Source organism: Rhinatrema bivittatum, chromosome 8 (genome assembly GCF_901001135.1).
Source record: "Rhinatrema bivittatum chromosome 8, aRhiBiv1.1, whole genome shotgun sequence".
NCBI classification, from domain to species: Eukaryota; Metazoa; Chordata; class Amphibia; order Gymnophiona; family Rhinatrematidae; genus Rhinatrema; species Rhinatrema bivittatum.
This window is the reverse complement of record NC_042622.1, coordinates 10,365,060-10,389,677: the sequence shown is the minus strand read 5'-3', so window position 1 is coordinate 10,389,677 and position 24,618 is coordinate 10,365,060. Positions and strand designations below refer to the sequence as shown.

At 48.9% G+C, this 24,618-nt stretch overlaps 2 protein-coding genes across 6 annotated transcripts in view; both read left to right on the top strand.

Moving 5' to 3' along the window:
* LOC115096823 (DEP domain-containing mTOR-interacting protein-like) overlaps positions 1 to 1,169 on the top strand; it is a 34,203-nt gene extending 33,034 nt beyond the window's left edge. For all 4 annotated transcript variants that reach the window (XM_029611967.1, XM_029611963.1, XM_029611965.1 and 1 more), the window contains one exon: positions 269 to 1,169. In XM_029611967.1, the coding sequence (XP_029467827.1) occupies positions 269 to 394 (126 nt within the window). In that variant the 3' untranslated portion in view covers positions 395 to 1,169. The remainder of the gene's footprint in view (positions 1 to 268) is intronic.
* A 1,472-nt stretch (positions 1,170 to 2,641) lies between these two features.
* COL20A1 (collagen type XX alpha 1 chain) overlaps positions 2,642 to 24,618 on the top strand; it is a 102,249-nt gene continuing 80,272 nt past the window's right edge. The window contains exons 1-4 of one of the 2 annotated variants that reach the window (XM_029611815.1): positions 2,642 to 2,770; positions 4,721 to 4,785; positions 13,177 to 13,224; positions 18,877 to 18,962. In XM_029611815.1, the coding sequence (XP_029467675.1) occupies positions 18,887 to 18,962 (76 nt within the window). In that variant the 5' untranslated portion in view covers positions 2,642 to 2,770; positions 4,721 to 4,785; positions 13,177 to 13,224; positions 18,877 to 18,886. Of the gene's footprint in view, positions 2,771 to 4,720; positions 4,786 to 12,634; positions 12,833 to 13,176; positions 13,225 to 18,876; positions 18,963 to 24,618 lie in introns of those variants that run through there. The other variant, XM_029611814.1, reaches the window with a different exon arrangement.

Here is a 24,618-nt window from a genome sequence, read left to right as displayed (position 1 = left end):
AGCACTGGGCTCATGTCTGTCTGTCTGCATGTGGTTTTGGGGATCCTCCACTGTTGAGCAATGCTCTCCTCCTCCCCTCTGTAAGCACCAAGTCCTGGCAAGAAATCAGGAGCTCTAGCTGTGCACTTACTGTCTGTGCCGTGACTCCTACAGACTGATGCACCTGCAGCATGTGCGTGCTCCAGATGTGCGTCCTGCAGGAGGGGTAGCAGGACAAATCTTGGGCTGGCCAAGAGTCATCGCAGCTTCTCTCTGTCTACTTCCACAGGTCTGCCAGTTTGTCTTCTCTGTGAATGGGATGTACGTCCTGCACCTGGACTACCCGACTATCAGCAGCCTCATCATGACTGGCCCGCGGACCCTGGTCATGGAGGTTATGGAAGCCATCCAGTGACCGAGGCAGGGACCTCTGCTTCCAGGCCACAGCAGGGACCTCTGCTTCCAGGCAGTCAGCCCAACCTCACCACAGGCTGGCGAAGAACGTTTCTCTCCACTGTTCTGTTTTTACTCCTCCTCATTGTGTCCTGCTGGCAGGAAAAAAACCTGTAATGTTTACTGCTCCTACAAGAACAACCATCCGTGCCTGAAATGGATTCACACCAGTAGCAGCTAAAAGTCTGTATCCTTAACATGGGGAAGGACTAATACGTTAACTCTTAGCAAAGGAGCAAACCAGGGAGAGCTGAGCAGCCTTCATGCTGGCAGAGGAGGAGCAGAGCACTTCCCAAGACGACCAGGTCCCGTGGTCTCCTAGCCTGGTGCTGCCAATGTGACCGCGAGCGTCCTGCCAGCTGGGGTTAGCAGACAAGGCTCTCGTGCGCCCTGCGCCCCGTACAGACGCCTGTCCAGCTGTTACTTTTAAATTATTTAAGCTGCTCCTCTGTATTTTGCCACGTTTGAGAGTTGCATATCGCATTACCTGTCGATCTGATTGGTTCATGCCGAGCCTATGACATCATTGGTGACATCAGAGACTGTGTGGTCCTATCAGCTTGTAGCATGTCATTTAGGGAAGGTGAGAGACAAATGCCAGGAGGCCACATTCATGTCTAAATTAGACAGAGTAGGGGGAAAACACTTTTAGTCCTACTTTGCTGTAGTTATGTACGAAGTAAGATGTCTATGAGCCTGTAAATTTAGCAGTAATCTAATAAAAGCATTTTACCTCACCCCTCCTCTCCGTGTTGATGGTAAGCAATGCTCCAGCCTTGCCCTCGGGGATTCCTCGCTGCACTCTTTGAACATGGAGGAAGCGTGCGTGCAACCCAGTAAATACAGGCCTAGAGATTGATTATGTTGTCTGGATTTAATTACAGGACCAGACTGTGCAGGCTGTGCCTGCATTTACATTTCTGAACTTGTACTTGGGCTAATTTTATCTCTTATATGAGGGGAAGAAGAGAATTCAGTTTGCTATTTGACAGCCGTCGCTCGCCCACGTGCATTGCTGCTCGTGTGCCTGAGACAGGAAAGCCAGGAGAGGGTCCTGAGCGGACGTTGGTAGAGAACCGTACACCCCTGAAGGCAAATAGCAGACTCGGGGTCATTAGAGATGCATGCAGCCCCCTCGGAGGTGTGAGCCCCCCAGTATAGTGCCACCTGGTCAGCATGAAGTGTAAGGGGGGGGGGGGGTGTCATGTGACACTTAGCTTTGGGGAGAAGTTGCTGTCCTGCAGGAAGAGATGAGCAACAGATGCTGTACTGAAAGCATTAGAAGGGCTCTGCCCCCTTCCTGCTCATCTGTATTAATGTGAGCCTGGGGCCAGAGCTGGGAGAGTCGCTGGACCCCAACAGAAGAGACTTCCAGGAGCAGGACTGGTATCAGCAGGTACCTGGCCCAGTTCTGCTAAGGCTGTCCCATGGATGCTAGAGAGGGACACCAGCAAGCAAATACGGTACCCGCTTCCTCCCCACCCTAGGATGGCAGCGATGGTAAGTTAAGGCTGAAATCTCAAAACGCCTACAGTTGTCTGGGCACAGACTCGCCCTCGCCATCGGTACAGGCCCCTGACAATAGCACAGCCTGTGCTCAGAAGTTAGGTTCCTGGATGCTAATGCCTGGGCTCCCTCACTGCCTTGCATTTTCCTGCTTCTGTGGAGTTTTTTGGAAATAGAGCTCATAACCATTTTGTAACCTCCCAACCTGTTCTTTTAATCAGCCTATTCCTGTGGCAACAAATGTAAGTGTCTTGCCAGTAAAGTGACTGGAATCTGAATCTCCTTCCGGCCTGCTTTCTCGCCGATCTAGCCATCTTCACGTCTTCTGCACTGGATAAGATACGTAAAAAAAATAAATGTCCTTACATATACACGTTGACTTCTCTTTCCATGCAGTCAAGTAGCCCAACATGGCAGCCGCACTAGGCAAGGAGTTGGATGGAAGGTGCATGGCTCCGTGCAGCAGCCTCTCTCCCCTCCCTTACTGGCCTTTCAGGAGGAGGGGAGGGCAGTGATGGAGAGAGGGATGGGCTTCAGTTCTCAGTCACTTCAGGAGGGGGTGATGTAGGTGAATGAGTGAAGACTTCTTCAGAAAGAACAAGTCCTGGAAAGGAGCAAAGCAGAGGTCGGTGTTGCGTGTGTGTGTGTGGGGGCTGCACTAGGTTCTGGGTTTGTCTTGGGTGAAGCTTTCTTGCCTCTTGTTCTGCCTTTGTGCTTCTGATCGCTAGACCCTAGTGGAAGATCGTGCCCAGTGGGGAGTGTCTTGTGCCTGGGGCTGTGGCCGGAGAAGTAACATCTTAGCAGGAGCTGCTTCCAAATTGTCCTATCACAGGTAAAAAAAAAAGTGCAGAAAACTGCTTTGACATTTTGTCCTATAGACTTTTTTTTTACATTTACTAACAAAAATGCTTTTTGCCTTTAGGGGTAATAATTGCAAGCCTGACGCTAATTCATGCAGCGATTCTTAAGACACTAAAATGATTTAAAAGTACAAAAAGGAGTTGTATTAGCACAGTTGGATCGATGGCCGGCAGTAGCCAGGGCTGAAACCTTTTCTTGGTTTGCTGCTGCTCTCCAGTTTCCCACTAATTCAGCTCGTTTTGTGGTGTTACTAAGTATCTGTCTAATATGCAAACCTAGCTCTCTGTGTAACGTGCACCATTCCTGCGCCGGACCCTGGTTTTCCAGAAAGAGGAATATAAAAATCAGCTAAAATATTTTAGGTTGCAAATTCATTCAAAATCCAATGGAGAGCAGCCAGCAGGGTCCCGGAGGCAGAATTTCACCTGTTTTGAGTTATCTAGAAATCCTTAGCATTTGCAGCTTCCCAATTTGAAAAGTGTCCGGGGCGGCTCACGTAGATGCCAGCGTGCACGCTGTACGTGCTCGAGTCTGGAGGGGTCGCAGCCCGGGCTCACGAGAAGGTACATCCAGCCCAGCAGCCTCCCACAGGGACCCAGTTTGGCTCACAAGTTCCTGGTAGATCTGTTTCTTGTTGCTCTGTCCCAAGGATAAGGGGCGATTTTCCTAAATTCCAAGATCTACCCGGCTAACAATTGGACTTTTCCAAAATTAGGCCCAGCACCCTAGGGCTCAGTTGCATGTGTGTTACATTGACTGCCCCAACGTTTGTGCAAAGTGTTGCATCTGTGCTGAGCGGCACCTGATAAGGGGCTGACGTGTGGTGACCTGCAGGTCCTTGGGAGGCTTTCGCTGAATACTGCAGCAGTGTATTCGCTGCTTCCTCACCCAGGCCAGATGTAATGAGAGCCACTCCCAGATCCGCCTCTTCTTATTTAATTAAGAAGTTACAATTATTACATAAAAAATGTCTGGAGGGTGTTTTGGCACATCATAATTACAATCTTTATTATCCAATCATTTCCACACTTTAATTTTTTGTAAAATTTAAAAATTGGTTTGTGTGGTTGGCACCAAGTTTTGTGTGTATACAGTTTAAGTTTCTTCTTTAAAACTTTGTACTATTTTTGTGGTAGCTCACATTGGCTATGCGCCAGGCTCCATGTTATGTGACTGCCTTAAATCGCAGGTTACTAGTAACAGTTTTGCAATTTCATTTCTTAACTAGCAGTAAAAGCTTGTGTCCTGTCCAAGGATGGGGAATTACCGTGAAACGTAGGAAGAGAACAAGTGAAATGTGTGGGAGTAGAGAGTGCGTCTCTTCACGGAGAGGGTGGGGGATGCCTGGAGGGGAGAGAATTCAAAGGGGCATGGGATAAACCCTGTGGATCCCTAAAGCCCAGAGGACAGAAGGGTGGAGAAGAGTGCATGGGGGTAACTTGCTGGTGCAATGGTTACTACCCTTACTCAATAAGCCTTCATCCTCCTGATGCAACTCCCACGTTGCTCTCAAACAGCAACAGAGGGCCCTGACTTTGATCTGGGAAACTGATCAGCGTGGGGTAACCTGCACCGTGCAGCAGGTGCTATCGTACGTTTGTGGGGCAGACTGGGTGCAGCATTTGGACCCTTTCTGCTGTCACTTCTATGAGCTCGGATGAACTGTGCGGTGAGAGGGGATTCACGGGGGGAGCAGGGTTCAACTTCCATGTGCGATACCACAGAGCGGCTTGGACAATACAGAGAGAGAGGGGAGAGTTTAGGGGAAGAGGGGGGCAGAGCTCAAGTCCTATACAAATCCAGAGAGAGCAGCGCTGGAGCTTTCCTCTTTCATAACTGCAGCGTGAATAGCGGCTGCTGCTGGCAATGTGAAATACGCCGTCTCCCTGTTTCCTAGTGATTTTTGCTTTTAATTCCTCAGTTTCCTCAGTCAGCTTCAGGACAAAGCAGCCTTCATACAAGAGAGATTCCTAGGGGAAAAGCAAAGTAAGTACTGCAAATCCAGGTCTCTCTAAGTGTTTATTAAAATGTTAGCTATGGGAGAAAACCAGAGCTCTAGGTATTTTGTAATCCCCTGCGTTTGGGGGGATGTTTTTCCCGGGTGCTCGAGCAAGTTCATTAATCCACTCCTTCTCAGAAGGAATTCTCGCGGAAGCCATGAAGAAAGCACTAATACAGCTTAAACTACCAGGCCTTCTCTACGTCCAGCTCTGCCCGTTTAGCTATTGCCCAATTCTAATCTACTTTATTGGGTGAAATTCAGAGTAGACTTTCCTGTTGAATTTTTTCTGCTTCGCCCCTCGCAATTCGGGTTTCACAAATCTGCTGGATATTGGCTGCCCTGGATTTTCTGAGGGGCTTTAGAACATAAGAAGCTGCCATACTGAGTCAGACCAAGGGTCCATCAAGCCCAGCATCCTGTTTCCAACAGTGGCCAATAAAGGCCATAAGAACCTGGCAAGTACCCAAAAACTAAGTCTCTTCCATGTAACCATTGCTAATGGCAGTGGCTATTCTCTAAGTCAACTCAATTAATAGCAGGTAATGGACTTCTCCTCCAAGAACTTATCCAATCCTTTTTTAAACCCAGCTACACTAACTGCACTAACCACATCCTCTGGCAACAAATTCCAGAGTTTAATTGTGCGTTGAGTAAAAAAGAACTTTCTCCGATTAGTTTTAAATGTGCCCCATGCTAACTTCATGGAGTGCCCCCTAGTCTTTCTACTATCCGAAAGAGTAAATAACCGATTCACATCTACCCGTTCTAGACCTCTCACGATTTTAAACACCTCTATCATATCCCCCCTCAGCCGCCTCTTCTCCAAGCTGAAAAGTCCTAACCTCTTTAGTCTTTCCTCTTAGGGAAGCTGTTCCATTCCCTTTATCATTTTGGTAGCCCTTCTCTGTAACTTCTCCATCACAACTATATCTTTTTTGAGATGCGGTGACCAGAATTGTACACAGTATTCAAGGTGCGGTCTCACCATGGAGCGATACAGAGGCATTATGACATTTTCCGTTTTATTCACCATTCCCTTTCTAATAATTCCCAACATGCTGTTTGCTTTTTTGACTGCCTTAGCACACTGTACCGACGATTTCAATGTGTTATCCACTATGACACCTAGATCTCTTTCTTGGGTTGTAGCACCTAATATGGAACCCAACATCGTGTAATTATAGCATGGGTTATTTTTCCCTATATGCATCACCTTGCACTTGTCCACATTAAATTTCATCTGCCATTTGGATGCCCAATTTTCCAGTCTCACAAGGTCTTCCTGCAATTTATCACAATCTGCTTGTGATTTAACTACTCTGAACAATTTTGTGTCATCTGCAAATTTGATTACCTCACTCGTTGTATTTCTTTCCAGATCATTTATAAATATATTGAAAAGTAAGGGTCCCAATACAGATTCCTGAGGCACTCCACATGTTTACCCTTTTCCACTGAGAAAATTGTCCATTTAATCCTACTCTCTGTTTCCTGTCTTTTAGCCAGTTTGTAATCCACAAAAGGACATCGCCTCCTATCCCATGACTTTTTACTTTTCCTAGAAGTCTCTCATGAGGAACTTTGTCAAACGCCTTCTGAAAATCCAAGTACACTCCATCTACCAGTTCACCTTTATCCACATGTTTATTAACTCCTTCAAAAAAGTGAAGCAGATTTGTGAGGCAAGACTTGCCCTGGGTAAAGCCATGCTGACTTTGTTCCATTAAACCATGTCTTTCTATATGTTCTGTGATTTTGATGTTTAGAACACTTTCCACTATTTTTCCTGGCACTGAAGTCAGGCTAACCAGTCTGTAGTTTCCCGGATCGTCCCTGGAGCCCTTTTTAAATATTGGGGTTACATTTGCTATCCTCCAGTCTTCAGGTACAATGGATGATTTTAATGATAGGTTACACATTTTTACTAATAGGTCTGAAATTTCATTTTTCAGTTCCTTCAGAACTCTGGGGTGTATACCATCTGGTCCAGGTGATTTACTACTCTTCAGTTTGTCAATCAGGCCTACCACATCTTTAGATGGAGGGAATTCATTTCTGATGGTTGATTTATTTTATTTATTTAAAAACTTTTCTATACCTTCGTTAAGTTAGACAACCGTCACAATGGTTTACAGCAAGGCACGATAATGAAAATGTGAGTGGTATAGATTACAAATTAATTATGTGCCATCATAGTGCGGTAACAATTCATTTCAATAAACTATGTGTGTAAATTAAGCTTATATGTTGGGAACATATTAGGTGGATTGAATTTAACATTAATGTGCATTCGTAGCTTACAAGTAACAACTTCTAGTTTTGGTGCGTCCTTATCAATCAACTGCATTTTTCCTTCTTGTTATCTTTATAAAAAGCTTGTTTAAATAGCCAGGTTTTCAGATTGGTTTTGAATATTTTGAAATTTCTCTGCAGCCTTATTTCGCGTGGCATGGTGTTCCAGAGCACTGGGCCAGCCAGTGATGTTTCTGCTAATTTTGAGACTGTGGCTTCCACGATTGTGCTAGCCTGATTGGTGGGAATCGAAGTGGGTCCTGACGTACTTAAATGATTCCAGTCCTTTCTTACAAAGTGCTAGCAGCAAATAAGGATTGGGTCCCTCTAGAGTTGGGTGTAGGCCAGGGCTCTGCCTTTTCACCAGTACTATTTAACATCCCTGTGCTTCCATTGCCAAATCTGCTTCCCTCACGCTGAGGTAGATCTTAAAAACATACGTGCGCGCGTACTTTTGTTTGTGCCACCGGCGTGAACAAAAGTACACCGGATTTTATAAGATACACGTGTAGCCGCGTGTATCCGGGGTCGGCGCGCGCAAGGCTGCGCAAAATCGGCAGGCTGCACGCACCGAGCCGCGCAGCCTGCCTCCGTTCCCTCCGAGGCCGCTCCGATTTCGGAGCGGCCTCGGAGGGAACTTTCCTTCCACGTCGCCCCACCCCCCAGCCCTACCTCAATCCCCCCCACCCCCCCTACCTTTGTTAGGCAAGTTACGCCTGCTTCAAGCAGGCGTAACTTGCGCATGCTGCCTCGCATCCCCCGGCACAGGCCGCAGTGCCTGGGGACTCAGGACCGCCCTCCTAGCCTGCCCCCGAACTGTTGCCACGCCCCCGGACCTGCCCCTTTTATAAAGCCCTGTGATTTACGCGCGTCCCGGGGCTTTGCGCGCGAGTGCCCTGCGCTCGTAAATCCGGGAGGATTTACGAGCACAGGGATTTTAAAATCTAGCCCTTAATATCCATTTTTGGTTCTAAGTGCACGAGATGCAGCTTATTTATCCACTGGGTCCCGACAATTGAGTGATTCCACCTGGGAATGTGGGTTGTCTCTTAGCACTTAGTGAGCTCTCAAGCTGGGTAAAACAGAAATGTTAGGGGTGTTGTATTCCACTGCTCCTGCAATTTTTCCAGGTTTTAAAGTGGCTGCTGCTGCCATGCCCATTGTTTCTGAGTTATGCTATTTGGGAATGCTGAATCCCAGGTGAGAGGTGTAGCAAAGCTCTCGAGGCTGATATTTAAACATGGTGCCTAGCCAGATCAGGGCTACTTCTCTAGCACTGTGGTGCCACTGAATATCCAGCTAGGATCAGCAGGTGCCACTTAGCTGGATAATTCTCTTAAATGGCTAACTTTAAGCTAGCCATCTATATCCAGCAGTGCTGCCCTGCCGCTGAATGTACAGTGCTAATTAGCTGGATGATTTGGCTGACTAGCAGAGCTGCACCGTGGCTGAATATGGCCCTCTACCTTTTACAAGCTATTATGATGAGTAAAACCTTATTTCTGTGCTACTGATTATCAGTTTGTGGTGCAAACTCAAGCTCTTACCCATTTTGGATTATTGCAAGCTTCTTTATCTGGGCTAACCTCGCTCATCAATCCAGTTCTTCAGCGGGTTCAAAGTGCTGCAGGTTGCTTAGTTGCTGAGATTTTGTTGGCTGAGCATATTACGCGCTGTGTGCGGGCTTTGCAGTGGCTCCCGGTATCTCAAGGGCACGATTTTAAGATGAATCATTATGTATGATCCATTCTACCTTGCTCATGTATTGCGAGCTGCGACTGCATGGTTAACGGTTCCATCCTTTATAAAGCTTCGTCTGTCAGAAAGCAGAGGGAGGGAAGTCACAGGAGCTGCACCCTCACAAGAATTGTGAGAAGAAGGCAGGCAGGTCTTACCTTCTCTACGAAACAAAAAAACCTTGTTCTTCAACTCTGCTTGTTCCTGTTAGAAAGGGCCTCTGTCTGTTAATATTATGTAACTGTCTCTCTACTAACAGGACGCACTGTTTTCTTAGGTTGTGTGGCGCCGAGACTGGTGCAATATAAACAGCAACAAATAAAATACAAAAAAGTAATGGACAAGAACAGGAGAAAATCAATGGAAAAAAAAGTCATTTCTGAAACCCCTACCTCGGGCTCACACAGAGTGGATATCTTTACTCCTTAGGCGGCTGCCTCACCGCCCCCTGAGCATCAAACTCTCCCCAATTTAACCCACTTGTGTAGCTGAGGACTGTGGAGTCCCCATCCTCCATTCTCTCAGGGATTTCCTCCCCAGAGAGGCTGCGGCTGGGGAACCTGGGAAACGTAGTCCATTGTGGCTTTTTTTTTTTTCTTCTAGCTGGGGTCCTAAGCTTGGCTCGTTCCCTATAATAACTGCTTTCAGGGGGGTTTTGGCAGGGACTTGGGCTCCTTGCTCACCACCACATTATAAGAGTAATTTTCCAACCGTGCTGGAGTCTGTATAATTTATTTTCTTTGTATGAATATAGGGAAGAGATCTCTGGGGTGAGGAGAAGATGAGAGAACTGGGGATGAGGGGAGAGTAAGGAAAGAGGATGTTCTCACACCTTATGCATTTTTATTTTAATTTGTTAACCTCTCTCACACACAGACACTGTCACCCATTCTCCTCTCTGAAGTCTACCTCACACTCAATCCACTCTCACACTCCAGCTTCTCTCGTCACTCCCCACAAAACTCCCCCCAGTCAGCCTCTTCTGATCTCTCCAAAATGACCCCCTTTACGCGGTGTGCTCCAGGTCCCTCCTTCCCCTCCTGTCACTTGGGGATAGGACGAGAGCAGCTGGATTAGGGAGCAGAGCTGCTCTTTTTTGCTCTATGCTGCCAGTTCCAGGATCACCTCCCTCCCTTCTTGTTCCCTGCAGCTGCCTGCGAGATGAGGGGCTGGATCAGGAAGCAGAGATTTGTTCACTGCTGGGTGAGATTCAGCTCAGCTGGAAGTCAGCAAATCTTCAGCCAGCCTGTTGTCCCCAGTTATTTTCCACTCCAAGAACAAGGTGTAAGAACATAAGCTATGCCATACTGGGTCAGACCAAGGATCTATCAAGCCCAGTATCCTGTCTCCAACAGTGGCCAATTTAGGTCACAAGTACATGGCAAGTACCCAAAGATTAAATAGATCTCAAGCTACTATTGCTTATTAATTAATAGCAGTTTATGGACTTCTCCTTCAGAACTTATCTAAACCTTTTTTAAACCCAGTTACACTAGCTATCTTAACCACATCCTCTGGTAATGCATTATGGGGTAGATTTTAAAAGAAGCGCGATCAGCCTACTTTTGCTTGCGCATCAGACTCAAGCAAAAGTACGCTGGATTTTAGTAGATACGCGCGGAGCCGCGCGTATCCACTAAAATCCTGGATCGGCACGCGCAAGGCTATCGATTTTGTATAGCCTGCGCGCGCCGAGCCGCGCTGCCTCCCCCCGTTCCCTCCAAGGCCGCTCCGAAATCGGAGCGGCCTTGGAGGGAACTTTCCTTTGCCCTCCCCTCACCTTCCCCTCCCTTCCCCTACCTAACCCACCCGCCCGGCCCTGTCTACACCCCCCCCTTACCTTTGTCGGGGGATTTACGCCTCCCGGAGGGAGACGTAAATCCCCGCGCGCCAGCGGGCCTGCTGCGCGCCGGGCCGCGACCTGGGGGCGGGTACGGAGGGCGCGGCCACGCCCCCGGGCCGTAGCCACGCCCCGTACCCGCCCCCAAAACGCTGCCGACACGCCCCCGGAACGCCGCGACGACCGGGCCCGCCCCCCCGACACGCCCCCGACACGCCCCCCTCCGAGAACCCCGGGACTTACGCGAGTCCCGGGGCTCTGCGCGCGCCGGGAGGCCTATGTAAAATAGGCTTCCCGGCGCGCAGGGCCCTGCTCGCCTAAATCCGCCCGGTTTTGGGCGGATTTAGGCGAGCAGGGCTCTGAAAATCTACCCCTATGATCTTAATTGTGCATGGAGTGAAAAATAATTTTCTCCAATTTGTTTTAAATGTGCTATTTGCTAACTTCATGGAATGCTCCCTAGTCCTTGTATTATCTGAAAGAGTAAATAACTATTTCACATTTACCCATTCAAGTCCTTTCATGATTTTGTACTCTTCTATCATATTCCCCCCTCAGCCATCTCTTCTCTAAGCTGAACAGTCCTAACCAATTTACTCTTTTCTCATAGGGGAGCCATTTCATCCCCCTATACCTTCTCCATCGCAACTATATCTTTTTTGAGATGGGCGACCAGAATTGTACACAGTATTCAAGGTGCGGTCTCACCATGGAGCGATACAGAGGCAATATGACATTTTCCGATTTATTCACCATTCCCTTTCTAATAATTCCCAACATTCTGTTTGCTTTTTTGACAGCCGCAGCACACTGAGCCGACGATTTCAATGTGTTATCCACTATGACACCTAGATCTCTTTCTTGGGTTGTAGCACCTAATACGGAACCCAACATTGTGTAATTATAGCATGGGTTATTTTTCCCTATATGCATCACCTTGCACTTATCCACATTAAATTTCATCTGCAATTTGGATGCCCAATCTTCCAGTCTTGCAAGGTCCTCCTGTAGTTCATCACAATCACTTGAGATTTAACTACTCTGCATAATTTTGTGTCATCTGCAAATAGTCATACCCCTTTCCAGATCATTTATAAATATATTGAAAAGTAAGGGTCCCAATACAGATCCCTGAGGCACTCCACTGTCCACTCCCTTCCACTGAGAAAATTGACCATTTAATCCTACTCTCTGTTTCCTGTCTTTTATCCAGTTTGTAATCCACGAAAGGACATCGCCTCCTATCCCATGACTTTTTAGTTTTCTTAGAAGCCTCTCATGAGGGACTTATCCAATCCTTTTAAAAAAGGATTGGATAAGTTCTTGGAGTAGAAGTCCATTACCTGCTATTAAGTTAACTTAGAGAATAGCCACTGCCATTAGCAACGGTTACATGGAATAGACTTAGTTTTTGGGTACTTGCCAGGTTCTTATGGCCTGGATTGGCCACTGTTGGAAACAGGATGCTGGGCTTGATGGACCCTTGGTCTGACCCAGTATGGCATTTTCTTATGTTCTTCTGAAAATCCAAATCCAAATGTGCTTAATGACAACTTCAGGCCTGAATGTAGCCATCAATGAATGACAGCACATTCCCGAAATCATGTACTTAGCAATTTATGGATGAGAACTAAAATTCATTTTAATGATCATAGATATTAACCACCTTCCACCAAAGAAAATATTTATTTCATATTTCAACAAATGTATTGTACCAAAACTACAGAAGAACAAACCTGCAATAGAAGTGTAAGCGCACGGCCTGATCCTTTCCTGGGAGGCAGGAACAGGGTTTGGCTGTGAAGTGCAAACACCTGGAGTCAGAGGGCTGAAGCTTTTGAGGCTTTCAGCAGTTCCCCTTAATCTCTGGGTCTTCTGTTTTGCTAAATTCCTGAGCTGTGTAACAAGCTGGAGCGACGCCAGCCTCTGCATTTTTTCTCAGGCTGTATAAGAGAAGTTGGGGGTAGGCTGGCTTGGGTGGTGTTCTGCTCTGTCGGGCTGCAGAGTTAATCCGTGCAGAAAGTCCTGCGCACCTCCAAACGTCCTGGAAGAGCAGAAGTGGAAGCAGTCGCAGCCGGAGAGATGTAGGCCCAATGAGGCAGCTGGGGAGCACCAGCGAGAGGATCATGGACCCTGCTAATGGGTCCGCAGTCCGGCTGCAGGTACTGGCTCTCGCTGCTCTGGGGCTGCTGAAGAGCTTTAGAAATATTAATACATCTGACCGAGTCTCGATCGGCTCCTCATCCCACCTTTCCAGCACTTTCTTTCCTTCCCTGGCTGTATTAAGCTTTCTTCCTGTCTCTTCAGAAGAGCAGGCAATGGGAGGATAATTGAAAATGCTTTTTGCTGTTGTTGTGAAGGGTAGGCCATTGATAACTGTGTCCGTCAGGAGTTCCTAGACCGTGCGCTCTTGTGTATAAATGACTTGTATCATTTTTATTAATAAGTCTTTCATTAGCCAGCCGGTACTGTCACTGCCATTGAAACTCCATTATCTTTCCTGCAGAGCGATGTAACGGCCGAGTCTGTGTGAAGCTGGGAAAGCAGTTTGCAGGTACGTGAGTCCACGGATCACCTGGAAAATTCTGTTATCCTGCTGCCTACTTGACCTTAGCCACGTGGGCGTCCACAGCAGTCTTTCACATCGTGTAATTGCATGTAGGCAACAAAGCCCTGTTCTTATGTATGCATAATAGCATCTTCTGGTCCTCATACTGTAACTGCGTGTATATGTAACAGAGCCTGCCATTCTCTGTACTGTGTGTAACAGTCCCTGTTATACTGTAACTGTGTGTATATGTAACACACACAGTACAGGAATGGCAGGCTCTGTTACATATACACGCAGTTACAGTATGGGGAGCAGGGGCTGTTACACACAGTACAGGAATGGAAGGCTCTAACAGCCCCTGCTCCCCATACTGTAACTGCGTGTATATGTAACAGAGCCTGCCGTTCTCTGTACTGTGTGTAACAGCCCCTGCTCCCCATACTGTAACTGCGTGTATATGTAACAGAGCCTGCCGTTCTCTGTACTGTGTGTAACAGTCCCTGCTCCCCATACTGTAACTGCGTGTATATGTAACGGAGCCTGCTGTTCTCTGTACTGTGTGTAACAGCCCCTGCTCCCCATACTGTAACTGCGTGTATATGTAACGGAGCCTGCCATTCTCTGTACTGTGTGTAACAGTCCCTGTTATACTGTAACTGTGTATATGTAACAGAGCCTGCCATTCTCTGTACTGTGTGTAACAGTCCCTGTTATACTGTAACTGTGTGTATATGTAACACACAGTACAGGAATGGAAGGCTCTGTTACATATACACACAGTTACAGTATAACAGGGACTGTTACACACAGTACAGAGAACGGCAGGCTCTGTTACATATACACGCAGTTACAGTATGGGGAGCAGGGGCTGTTACACACAGTACAGAGAACGGCAGGCTCTGTTACATATACACGCAGTTACAGTATAACAGGGACTGTTACATACAGTACGGAGAACAGCAGGCTCTGTTACATATACACGCAGTTACAGTAAGGGGAGCAGGGGCTGTTACACACAGTACAGGAATGGAAGGCTCTGTTTCATATACACGGTTACAGTATGGGGAACAGGGACTGTTACACACAGTACAGAGAACGGCAGGCTCTGTTACATATACACGCAGTTACAGTATGGGGAGCAGGGGCTGTTACACACAGTACAGAGAACGGCAGGCTCTGTTACATATACACGCAGTTACAGTATGGGGAGCAGGGGCTGTTACACACAGTACAGAGAACGGCAGGCTCCGTTACATATACACGCAGTTACAGTATGGGGAGCAGGGGCTGTTACACACAGTACAGAGAACGGCAGGCTCTGTTACATATACACGCAGTTACAGTATGGGGAGCAGGGACTGTTACACACAGTACAGAGAATGGAAGGCTCCGTTACATATACACGCAGTTACAGTATGGGGAACAGGGACTGTTACACACAGTACAGAGAATGGAAGGCTCCGTTACATATACACGCAGTTACAGTATGGGGAGCAGGGACTGTTACACACAGTACAGAGAACGGCAGGCTCTGTTACATATACACGCAGTTACAGTATGGGGAGCAGGGGCTGTTACACACAGTACAGAGAACGGCAGGCTCTGTTACATATACACGCAGTTACAGTATGGGGAGCAGGGGCTGTTACACACAGTACAGAGAACGGCAGGCTCTGTTACATATACACGCAGTTACAGTATGGGGAGCAGGGGCTGTTAGAGCCTTCCATTCCTGTACTGTGTGTAACAGCCCCTGCTCCCCATACTGTAACTGCGTGTATATGTAACAGAGCCTGCCGTTCTCTGTACTGTGTGTAACAGTCCCTGCTCCCCATACTGTAACTGCGTGTATATGTAACGGAGCCTTCCATTCTCTGTACTGTGTGTAACAGTCCCTGCTCCCCATACTGTAACTGCGTGTATATGTAACAGAGCCTGCCGTTCTCTGTACTGTGTGTAACAGTCCCTGTTCCCCATACTGTAACTGCGTGTATATGTAACAGAGCCTGCCGTTCTCTGTACTGTGTGTAACAGTCCCTGTTCCCCATACTGTAACTGCGTGTATATGTAACGGAGCCTGCCGTTCTCTGTACTGTGTGTAACAGCCCCTGCTCCCCATACTGTAACTGCGTGTATATGTAACAGAGCCTGCCGTTCTCTGTACTGTGTGTAACAGCCCCTGCTCCCCATACTGTAACTGCGTGTATATGTAACAGAGCCTGCCGTTCTCTGTACTGTGTGTAACAGTCCCTGTTCCCCATACTGTAACCGTGTATATGTAACAGAGCCTGCCGTTCTCTGTACTGTATGTAACAGTCCCTGTTATACTGTAACTGCGTGTATATGTAACAGAGCCTGCCGTTCTCTGTACTGTGTGTAACAGCCCCTGCTCCCCATACTGTAACTGCGTGTATATATTTTATTTCCGATTTTTATATACCGGCATTCGAGACAGCAGTCATATCATGCTGGTTCACATAGAACATGGGTGCATAGTAAACATAACTATAACGATGGTGCTGAAAAGGCAGTTACATATAACAGGGTGATAAGAACTTGGCTGAGAAGGAAGAGAAAGGACAGGTTATTAATTCACACAGGTAAATGATAGAGGATATGGTTAAACAAGGTGTAGTTGGAGATTAGTTGACCATGTTGGCGTCCGGGAAAGCTTGAATGAATATCCAGGTCTTTAGTCTTTTTTTTGAAGGTTGAGATGCATGGTTCTGTTCTGAGATTTGAGGGGATGGAGTTCCATAACGGTGGAATGGCTGTAGAGAAAGCCCGGTCTCTTAGAGTGCAGTGTCTAGTAGATTTGGACGGTGGTACCTGTAGCTATCCCTTGTATGCATCTCTTGTCGGTCTTGACGAATTGTGTAGTCGGAGAGGGATCTGTAGGTCAATGGGAGCCAGTTGGTGGATGATTTTGTATGTGGTAAGAATGGCCTTGTATATTATTCTAAAGTGTATGGGTAGCCAATGGAGGCTCTTTAGAATGGGGGTTATGTGGTCCCTTCTCCTGGTATTTGTCAGAATTCGTGCAGCTGCATTTTGCACCATCTGAAGCGGTTTGGTGTATGAAGCGGGAAGGCCGAGTAGGATGGTGTTACAATAGTCTAATTTTGAAAAAATGATTGCTTGTAGAATGGTTCTGAAATCTTGTGCATGGAAAAGAGGTCTATGTAACGGAGCCTTCCATGCTCTGTACTGTGTGTAACAGCCCCTGCTCCCCATACTGTAACTGCGTGTATATGTAACAGAGCCTGCCGTTCTCTGTACTGTGTGTAACAGTCTCTGCTCCCCATACTGTAACTGCGTGTATATGTAACAGAGCCTGCCGTTCTCTGTACTGTGTGTAACAGCCCCTGTTCCCCATACTGTAACTGCGTGTATATGTAACGGAGCCTTCCATGCTCTGTACTGTGTGTAACAGCCCCTGTTCCCCATACTGTAACTGCGTGTATATGTAACAGCCTTCCATGCTCTGTACTGTGTGTAACAGTCCCTGTTCCCCATACTGTAACTGCGTGTATATGTAACAGCCTTCCGTTCTCTGTACTGTGTGTAACAGCCCCTGTTCCCCATACTGTAACCATGTATATAACAGAGCCTTCCATGCTCTGTACTGTGTGTAACAGTCCCTGCTCCCCATACTGTAACTGTATATGCAAGTCCCATTTCTATACTGTACCTATATGTATGCTCTGCACTGTAACTTTCTATGTATTAGCCCCTGTTCCCCATACTGTGTTCTCATCACCTTACAAACTGAGTGCAATTTTACTGATCAAAGCATGTAATATTGGAGGAGGCAAAATGGTAGAAGTTATACTTAAAAACAAAATTACTGCCCAAATCAATAGACACGGCATGGGAAGAGTCAACCTGCTTTTAGCAAAGGGAAGGCTTGCCTTAGCGGTCTATCACCTTTTTAATAAGCATGTGGCTAAAGGTGAGGCAGCTGAAATAGCATATTTGGATTTTCAGAAGCCATTTGACAGAGCCCCTCATGGAAGACTTCTCAGGAAATTAAAAAGTCATGGGCTAGGAGGCAGAACCTTATTTATAGAACTGGTTAAAAGACAGAAAACAGAGAGTAGGACTAACTGGTCACTTTGCCAAATGGATAAAGGTCATTAGTGGGGTATTACAGAGATTGGTACTGGACCTGTACTCTTTGCCATATTCGTTAATGATCTGGAAAAGGGAACAGTGAGTGAGGTGATCAGAGTTGCAGTGGACACAAAATTATTCAAAGTTAAGAACAGAAGAATTTATCATACTGGGTCAGACCGAAGGTCCATTGAGCCCAGCATCCTGTTAGCCACAATGACCAATCTAGGTCTCAGGTACACGGCAGGATCCCAGGTTCTTGTGACCTGGACTGGCCATTGTTGGAAACAGGATACTGGGCTCGATGGATCTTTGGTCTGGCCCAGCTGGATTGTGAGGAACTGCAGAAGGACCTTGGGAGATGAGGAGAGTGAGGCACTGAATGGCAGTTTAAATTTAATGTGGGAAAAATCCTCCCAACTCTAGGTTACCCACTGCTGCTTTCTGTATTAGGAGTCACCGCCCAGGAAGAGGACCTTGACGTCATTGAGAACGATCTTTGGATCTCTGTGTCAAACAGAAAGTTAGGAATGAAGAATAAAAGATTGTAGCGAGCTGTGGTGCAACTGCACTTTGAATAGTGGGTGCAGCTCTGGTTGCCCCATTTCAGCTTAAGACAGACAGACAGACATAGTGGAACTAGAAAGAAGGAGGATGATGATGATAAAAGGGATGGAAGGTCTCTCCTATGATGAGAGGCCACACAGGCTGGGGCTGCTCAGCTTGGAGAGGGGACAGGATCGGAGTTTATAAAATCATGAGTGGGGTGGAAGGGGTAAATAAAGCAGGGTTACGTACCCTTTCAAATAATACTAAACAAGAGGATATCCCCTGAAACTGACACCCGGCAGAGTCAGAACAAGTCGTAGAAAGTGCTTTTTTACTCAGTGCAAGATGAAGCTGTGGGATCTGTTGCCAGAGGACGTGGTCGAGGCGATGAGCATAGCGAGGTTTAAAGGAGCATTGGACAAGTTCCTGGAGGACAAGTCCTTTAACACATTCTTAGGCAGGCAGACTAAAGGAAGCCACTGCAGTCCCTGGGAGCGAGGAACAGGACATGGATCTATTTAATGGGCTACGTCGGGGCTGGGCTCCATGGACCTTGCTCTGACCCAGCAGCTCATATCTTATGTTGCTATAATGTCACTGCCACTCTCTCTCTTACAGAAGAGCCTCTCTCTGTTTTTATTCTTTCCAATGGGAGGAGAGAGAGAGAATCTTGGACAGCGTACAAGAAACAAGCCAGAGCTTGTCCATTAGGAATGATCCGAGCTTTTTTCAGTTTATTCCAATCCATTGCCACTCTTACCTCTCTCACATAAAGCAAAGGTGTCCCTCTCATCCCTCTCTCTTAGTTGCCATGATGGAGTCTTACTCATTCTTCCCCTCCCTGACTTCTCTCGCTGTGATGGAGTCTCACGCATTCTTTACTTCATGACTTCTTTGAGGTAGTTTTTCCCACTCCTGGACTTTCGTAAAATGAGTGTTTTATGTTGCATATTTCAAATACACATTTACCAAACCAGTCTTCCTTTCCGACAGCTCCAACATCATGATTTCAAGAGGGTACCTCCTTTTTGCCTGTTTAATCGTTGTGACACACATTCTGGGACCAGGATGTGCTCAAGGTAAGAGGATCTGTGCCACCTTAAGGGAAAGCATTCACACACAGCCCTGCCCTGCAGCACCTCCTGCTATTCCAGTACTGAGACCCTCACACACAGCCCTGCCCTGCAGCACCTCCTGCTATTCCAGTACTGAGACCCTCACACACAGCTCTGCCCTGCAGCGCCTCCTGCTATTCCAGTACTGAGACCCTCACACACAGCTCTGCCCTGCAGCGCCTCCTGCTATTCCTGTACCGAGACCCTCACACACAGCTCTGCCCTGCAGCACCTCCTGCTATTCCAGTACTGAGACCCTCACGCACAGCTCTGCCCTGCAGCACCCCCTGCTATTCCAGTACTGAGACCCTCACACACAGCTCTGCCCTGCACCTCCTGCTATTCCAGTACTGAGACCCTCACACACAGCTCTGCCCTGCAGCACCTCCTCCTATTCCAGTACTGAGACCCTCACACACAGCCTCCTGCTATTCCAGTACTGAGACCCTCACACACAGCTCTGCCCTGCACCTCCTGCTATTCCAGTACTGAGACCCTCACACACAGCTCTGCCCTGCAGCGCCTCCTGCTATTCCAGTACTGAGACCCTCACACACAGCTCTGCCCTGCAGCGCCTCCTGCTATTCCAGTACTGAGACCCTCACACACATGTCTGCCCTGCAGAGCCTCCTGCTATTCCAGTACTGAGACCCTCACACACAGCTCTGCCCTGCACCTCCTGCTATTCCAGTACTGAGACCCTCACACACAGCTCTGCCCTGCAGCACCTCCTGCTATTCCAGTACTGAGACCCTCACACACAGCTCTGCCCTGCAGAGCCTCCTGCTATTCCAGTACTGAGACCCTCACACACAGCTCTGCCCTGCAGCATCTCCTGCTATTCCAGTACTGAGACCCTCACACACAGCTCTGCCCCGCAGCGCCTCCTGCTATTCCATTACTGAGACCCTCACACACAGCTCTGCCCTGCACCTCCTGCTATTCCAGTACTGAGACCCTCACACACAGCTCTGCCCTGCAGAGCCTCCTGCTATTCCAGTACTGAGACCCTCACACACAGCTCTGCCCTGCACCTCCTGCTATTCCAGTACTGAGACCCTCACACACAGCTCTGCCCTGCAGCACCTCCTGCTATTCCAGTACTGAGACCCTCAAACACAGCTCTGCCCTGCAGCACCCCCTGCTATTCCAGTACTGAGACCCTCACGCACAGCTCTGCCCTGCAGCACCTCCTGCTATTCCAGTACTGAGACCCTCACGCACAGCTCTGCCCTGCACCTCCTGCTATTCCAGTACTGAGACCCTCACACACAGCTCTGCCCTGCAGCACCCCCTGCTATTCCAGTACTGAGACCCTCACGCACAGCTCTGCCCTGCAGCGCCTCCTGCTATTCCAGTACTGAGACCCTCACGCACAGCTCTGCCCTGCAGCGCCTCCTCCTATTCCAGTACTGAGACCCTCACACACAGCTCTGCCCTGCAGCGCCTCCTCCTATTCCAGTACTGAGACCCTCACACACAGCTCTGCCCTGCAGCGCCTCCTCCTATTCCAGTACTGAGACCCTCACACACAGCTCTGCCCTGCAGCGCCTCCTGCTATTCCAGTACTGAGACCCTCACACACAGCCCTGCCCTGCAGCACCTCCTCCTATTCCAGTACTGAGACCCTCACACACAGCTCTGCCCTGCAGCACCTCCTGCTATTCCAGTACTGAGACCCTCACACACAGCCCTGCCCTGCAGCACCTCCTGCTATTTCAGTACTGAGACCCTCACACACAGCCCTGCCCTGCAGCACCTCCTGCTATTTCAGTACTGAGACCCTCACACACAGCCTGCCCTGCAGCAACCTCCTGCTATCTCAGTACTGAGACCCTCACAACAGCCCATGCCCTGCCCTGCAGCACCTCCTGCTATTTCAGTACTGAGACCCTCACACACAGCTCTGCCCCTGCACAACACACCTCCTGCTATTTCAGTACTGAGACCCTCACACACAGCTCTTGCCTGCCACCTCCTGCTATTCCAGTACTGAGACCCTCACACACAGCCCTGCCCTGCCAGCACCCCCTCCTATTCCAGTACTGAGACCCTCACCACACAGCCCTGCCCTGCAGCCCCCCTCTATTCCAGTACTTGAGACCCTCACACACAGCTCTGCCCCTGCACCTCCTGCTATTCCAGTACTGAGACCCTCACACACAGCTCTGCCCCGCAGCGCCTCCTGCTATTCCAGTACTGAGACCCTCACACACAGCTCTGCCCCGCAGCGCCTCCTGCTATTCCAGTACTGAGACCCTCACGCACGGCCCTGCCCCGCAGCGCCTCCTGCTATTCCAGTACTGAGACCCTCACGCACGGCCCTGCCCCGCAGCGCCTCCTGCTATTCCAGTACTGAGACCCTCACGCGCGGCCCTGCCCCGCAGCGCCTCCTGCTATTCCAGTACTGAGACCCTCACGCGCGGCCCTGCCCCGCAGCGCCTCCTGCTATTCCAGTACTGAGACCCTCACGCGCAGCTCTGCCCCGCAGCGCCTCCTGCTATTCCGGTACTGAGACCCTCACGCGCAGCTCTGCCCCGCAGCGCCTCCTGCTATTCCGGTACTGAGACCCTCACGCGCAGCTCTGCCCTGCAGCGCCTCCTGCTATTCCAGCTCTGTCAATGCACCTCACTCCTGCTCTGCTGTTCATGTCTGAAGGAAGGACCAGTGTGATGTTATTGCCTCCTATTCAACCTGAAAGTTGAACAGTTCTTCTGTGGTTTAGTAACGGGCCTTACAGCCTGTAAAGAATCTCGTTATCTGCAGGATTGGTCCGACTGCTAGTAGAGGGCAGTGAGGTCTGCACGTGAGGACTCTGTGCACTGCTGCATGCTCTGTGTATATGCAAGGGACAGGAAGTGAGCACAGAAAGCAGTAGATTGGTGATAGACAGGGCTGCAGCGAGGAGGGACGAGCACTCAGGGGGCTTCTTTGAGAGCGTAGACTGGGAGTTGCCAGGAAATCCAGTTCATGGAGGGGGGTTTGGCCTAATCCCCATCCTGATGGTATCTGCAGCACTTGTTTCAAATGACAGAAGCAGGAACTACAAATACCCTAATGCACTGGGGTACGTTGAAAAAAATGGGGCTGGCCACAGTGCCCCTTGCTGAGCGTTGTAGCGCGAGTGGTGAGAGTTGGCAGGGCTGGTGTGGGTGCCCGCTTGGATGGTTGGGACGTGGCGAGAGGTGCCCCGTGAGGTGGTGGTGGTGGTGCGGCTGGCCGGGACGGCGAGGATTCTCCCCCAGCAACGAGGCAGCACAGGCCCCGGAGCTCGCGTCCCCTGCAGAGAATTCCCCCCCCTGGCACTGTGCGCCCGTGAGGGCTCTGCCTGCTGTGCCCGCCCCATCCGACGTCCCTGCATCCACGTCTCAGCATGCGGCACGAGGCACCAAACTCTCTTAAGGAGCTGGTGGCAGAGCGGGTAATTTTTGTCCGAACAAGCGAAGGCCTCATGGGGATGTTGTCTGTGCCGAAGCCTTCACCCTGTGACCCCTGCGTTGTCCGGGAGCCTCGAGATGAGAAGACTCTCTTTGATGCTGAGCTATTTCTGTGCAGTTGGTAAGGTCGGGTTTCCCGTGGCCCGGCCTCCTGGTTCTAGGCCCCCGGTCCTGTGTCCTCTGGAAGTTAATGCTCCCCTAACACAAGGCTCCTTCATACTGGAGCTCGTTAGCATCAGGGATGGATGTGGCCTTTGGGTGCTGGGGGACTTCTATAATTAGTCCCTCAGTTTAATGCCAGTTCTGCAACATTCTTGCCGTTGTAACCTTGGGATTCGGGAGGGGTGTGGAGGGGGCCCTGGCGCGCGCTTCCTCTCATTCTGAATCCCATCATTGTGGTTAGGATCTCGCTGTCCTTCCTGCCCTTGCCCCTGCCGATGATCATTTTTCCTTTCTGCCCACTGTCTCTCCCCTCCCTCCTTTCGGTCTTTCCTTTCTCTTGCTAACATCCCGTTTCTGTCATTCTCAGTGCAATCATCCCCAGCCACGTTCCTTACAAACACCTAAAACACTTTCTGGTTTCTCACCCTGCAGGTCCCGTGAAAGAACAAGGCTTCAGTTCCCAGCTCTCTCTGGGATGTGGGGCTGGCATTACACTTCCTGTCTCCTGTGTTAGTCAGGTCCTAGGCAGAGCTACAAGGTGACAAATGATGGCAAGTGCCACCCCCAAAAAATGGCTTGCCACCCTTTTGCCATCTTAGTTTCAGAAGGGGTTCCCAAGTGTCCACCCATTGCCTGCAGACTAGGCCGTCTGTGCACCTCTTCTGTCCCTCCTGAAACATAGAAACATAGAAACATAGAAATGACGGCAGAAGAAGACCAAACAGCCCATCCAGTCTGCCCAGCAAGCTTCACACATTTTTTCTCTCATACTTATCTGTTTCTCTTAGCTCTTGGTTCTATTTACCTTCCACCCCCACCATTGAAATATCTAGCTTGATTAGTTAGGGGTAGTGTTAGTGCTGTGTGCAGATCAAATATATTCAGATGTTTCAACTTGGCACCACAGAGGGACAGAAGAGGAGCTCACCCCAGGGTGGCCAAAGACTAAACTCATTGGGGTCACCACAGACCCCTTCCTATAGCGGCTGAAGAAGAGGCCTGTGGGGCCACCTGAAAAGTCCCAGAAGAAAGTAGGAGGCCTTGAGAGTGTGCTTGTGTGTGTAAGAAAAAGAGAGTGAGCCTGCAAGTGTGTGAGAGAAACAGAGAACTTGCGCGTGTGTGCGTGTGAGAGAGAGATCTATTGAGTGTGAGAGTGCCTGTTTATATATGTGTGTGTGTGTACTGTGTGTATGTGTTTGAGAGAAAGAGAACGAGAGAGCCACTGAGTGTTAGGGAATGCCTGTGTGTGTAAAGGAGAGAGAGCCACTGAGCATGAGAGAGTGCATGTATGAGTGTGAGAGAGAGAGACACTGAGTGTGAGAGAGTGCCTGTGTGTGTGTGTGTGTATGAGGGGAAGAATGGTTACTGAGTGTGAGAGAGTGCCTATATGTGTGTGTGTGTGTGTATGTGTGTATGTTTGTGTATGTGTGAGGGAGGTAGTCACTGAGTGTGAGAGAGTGCCAGTATGTAAGGGAGAGAGAGTCACTGAATGTGAGAAAGTGGCTCTGTGTGTGTGAGAAGGAGAAAGACAGTTACTGAGTGTGAGAAAGTGTGTATGGGGAGAGAGAACCACTTAGAGTGAGAGATTGTCTGTGTGCATATGTGTATGTATGTGAGCGAGAGAATGCCACTGAGTGTGAGAGAGTACTTTTGTGTGTGTGTGAGGGGGAGAGAGCCACTGTGTGTGAGAAAGTGCCTGTGTGTGAGGGGGAGAGAGCCACTGTGTGTGAGAGAGAGCCACTGTGTGTGAGAGAGAGCCACTGAGTGTGAGAGATTGCTTGTGTTTGTGTACGAGAGAGAGAGAGAGAGACACTCTGAGAGAGTGTGTGTGTGTGTGTGTGTGAGGGAGACAGAGCCACTCAGAGAGAGAGAAAAAGAGAGAGAGAGAGCCACTGACTGTGTGAGAGCTTGTTTGTGTTTGGGAAGGGGAGAAAGTCAGTGAATGAACATCTGTGTGTGAGGAAGTGTGCATGAGAATGAACATGTGTGTTAGAGGTTGTGTTTGAGAGAGATGTGTATGT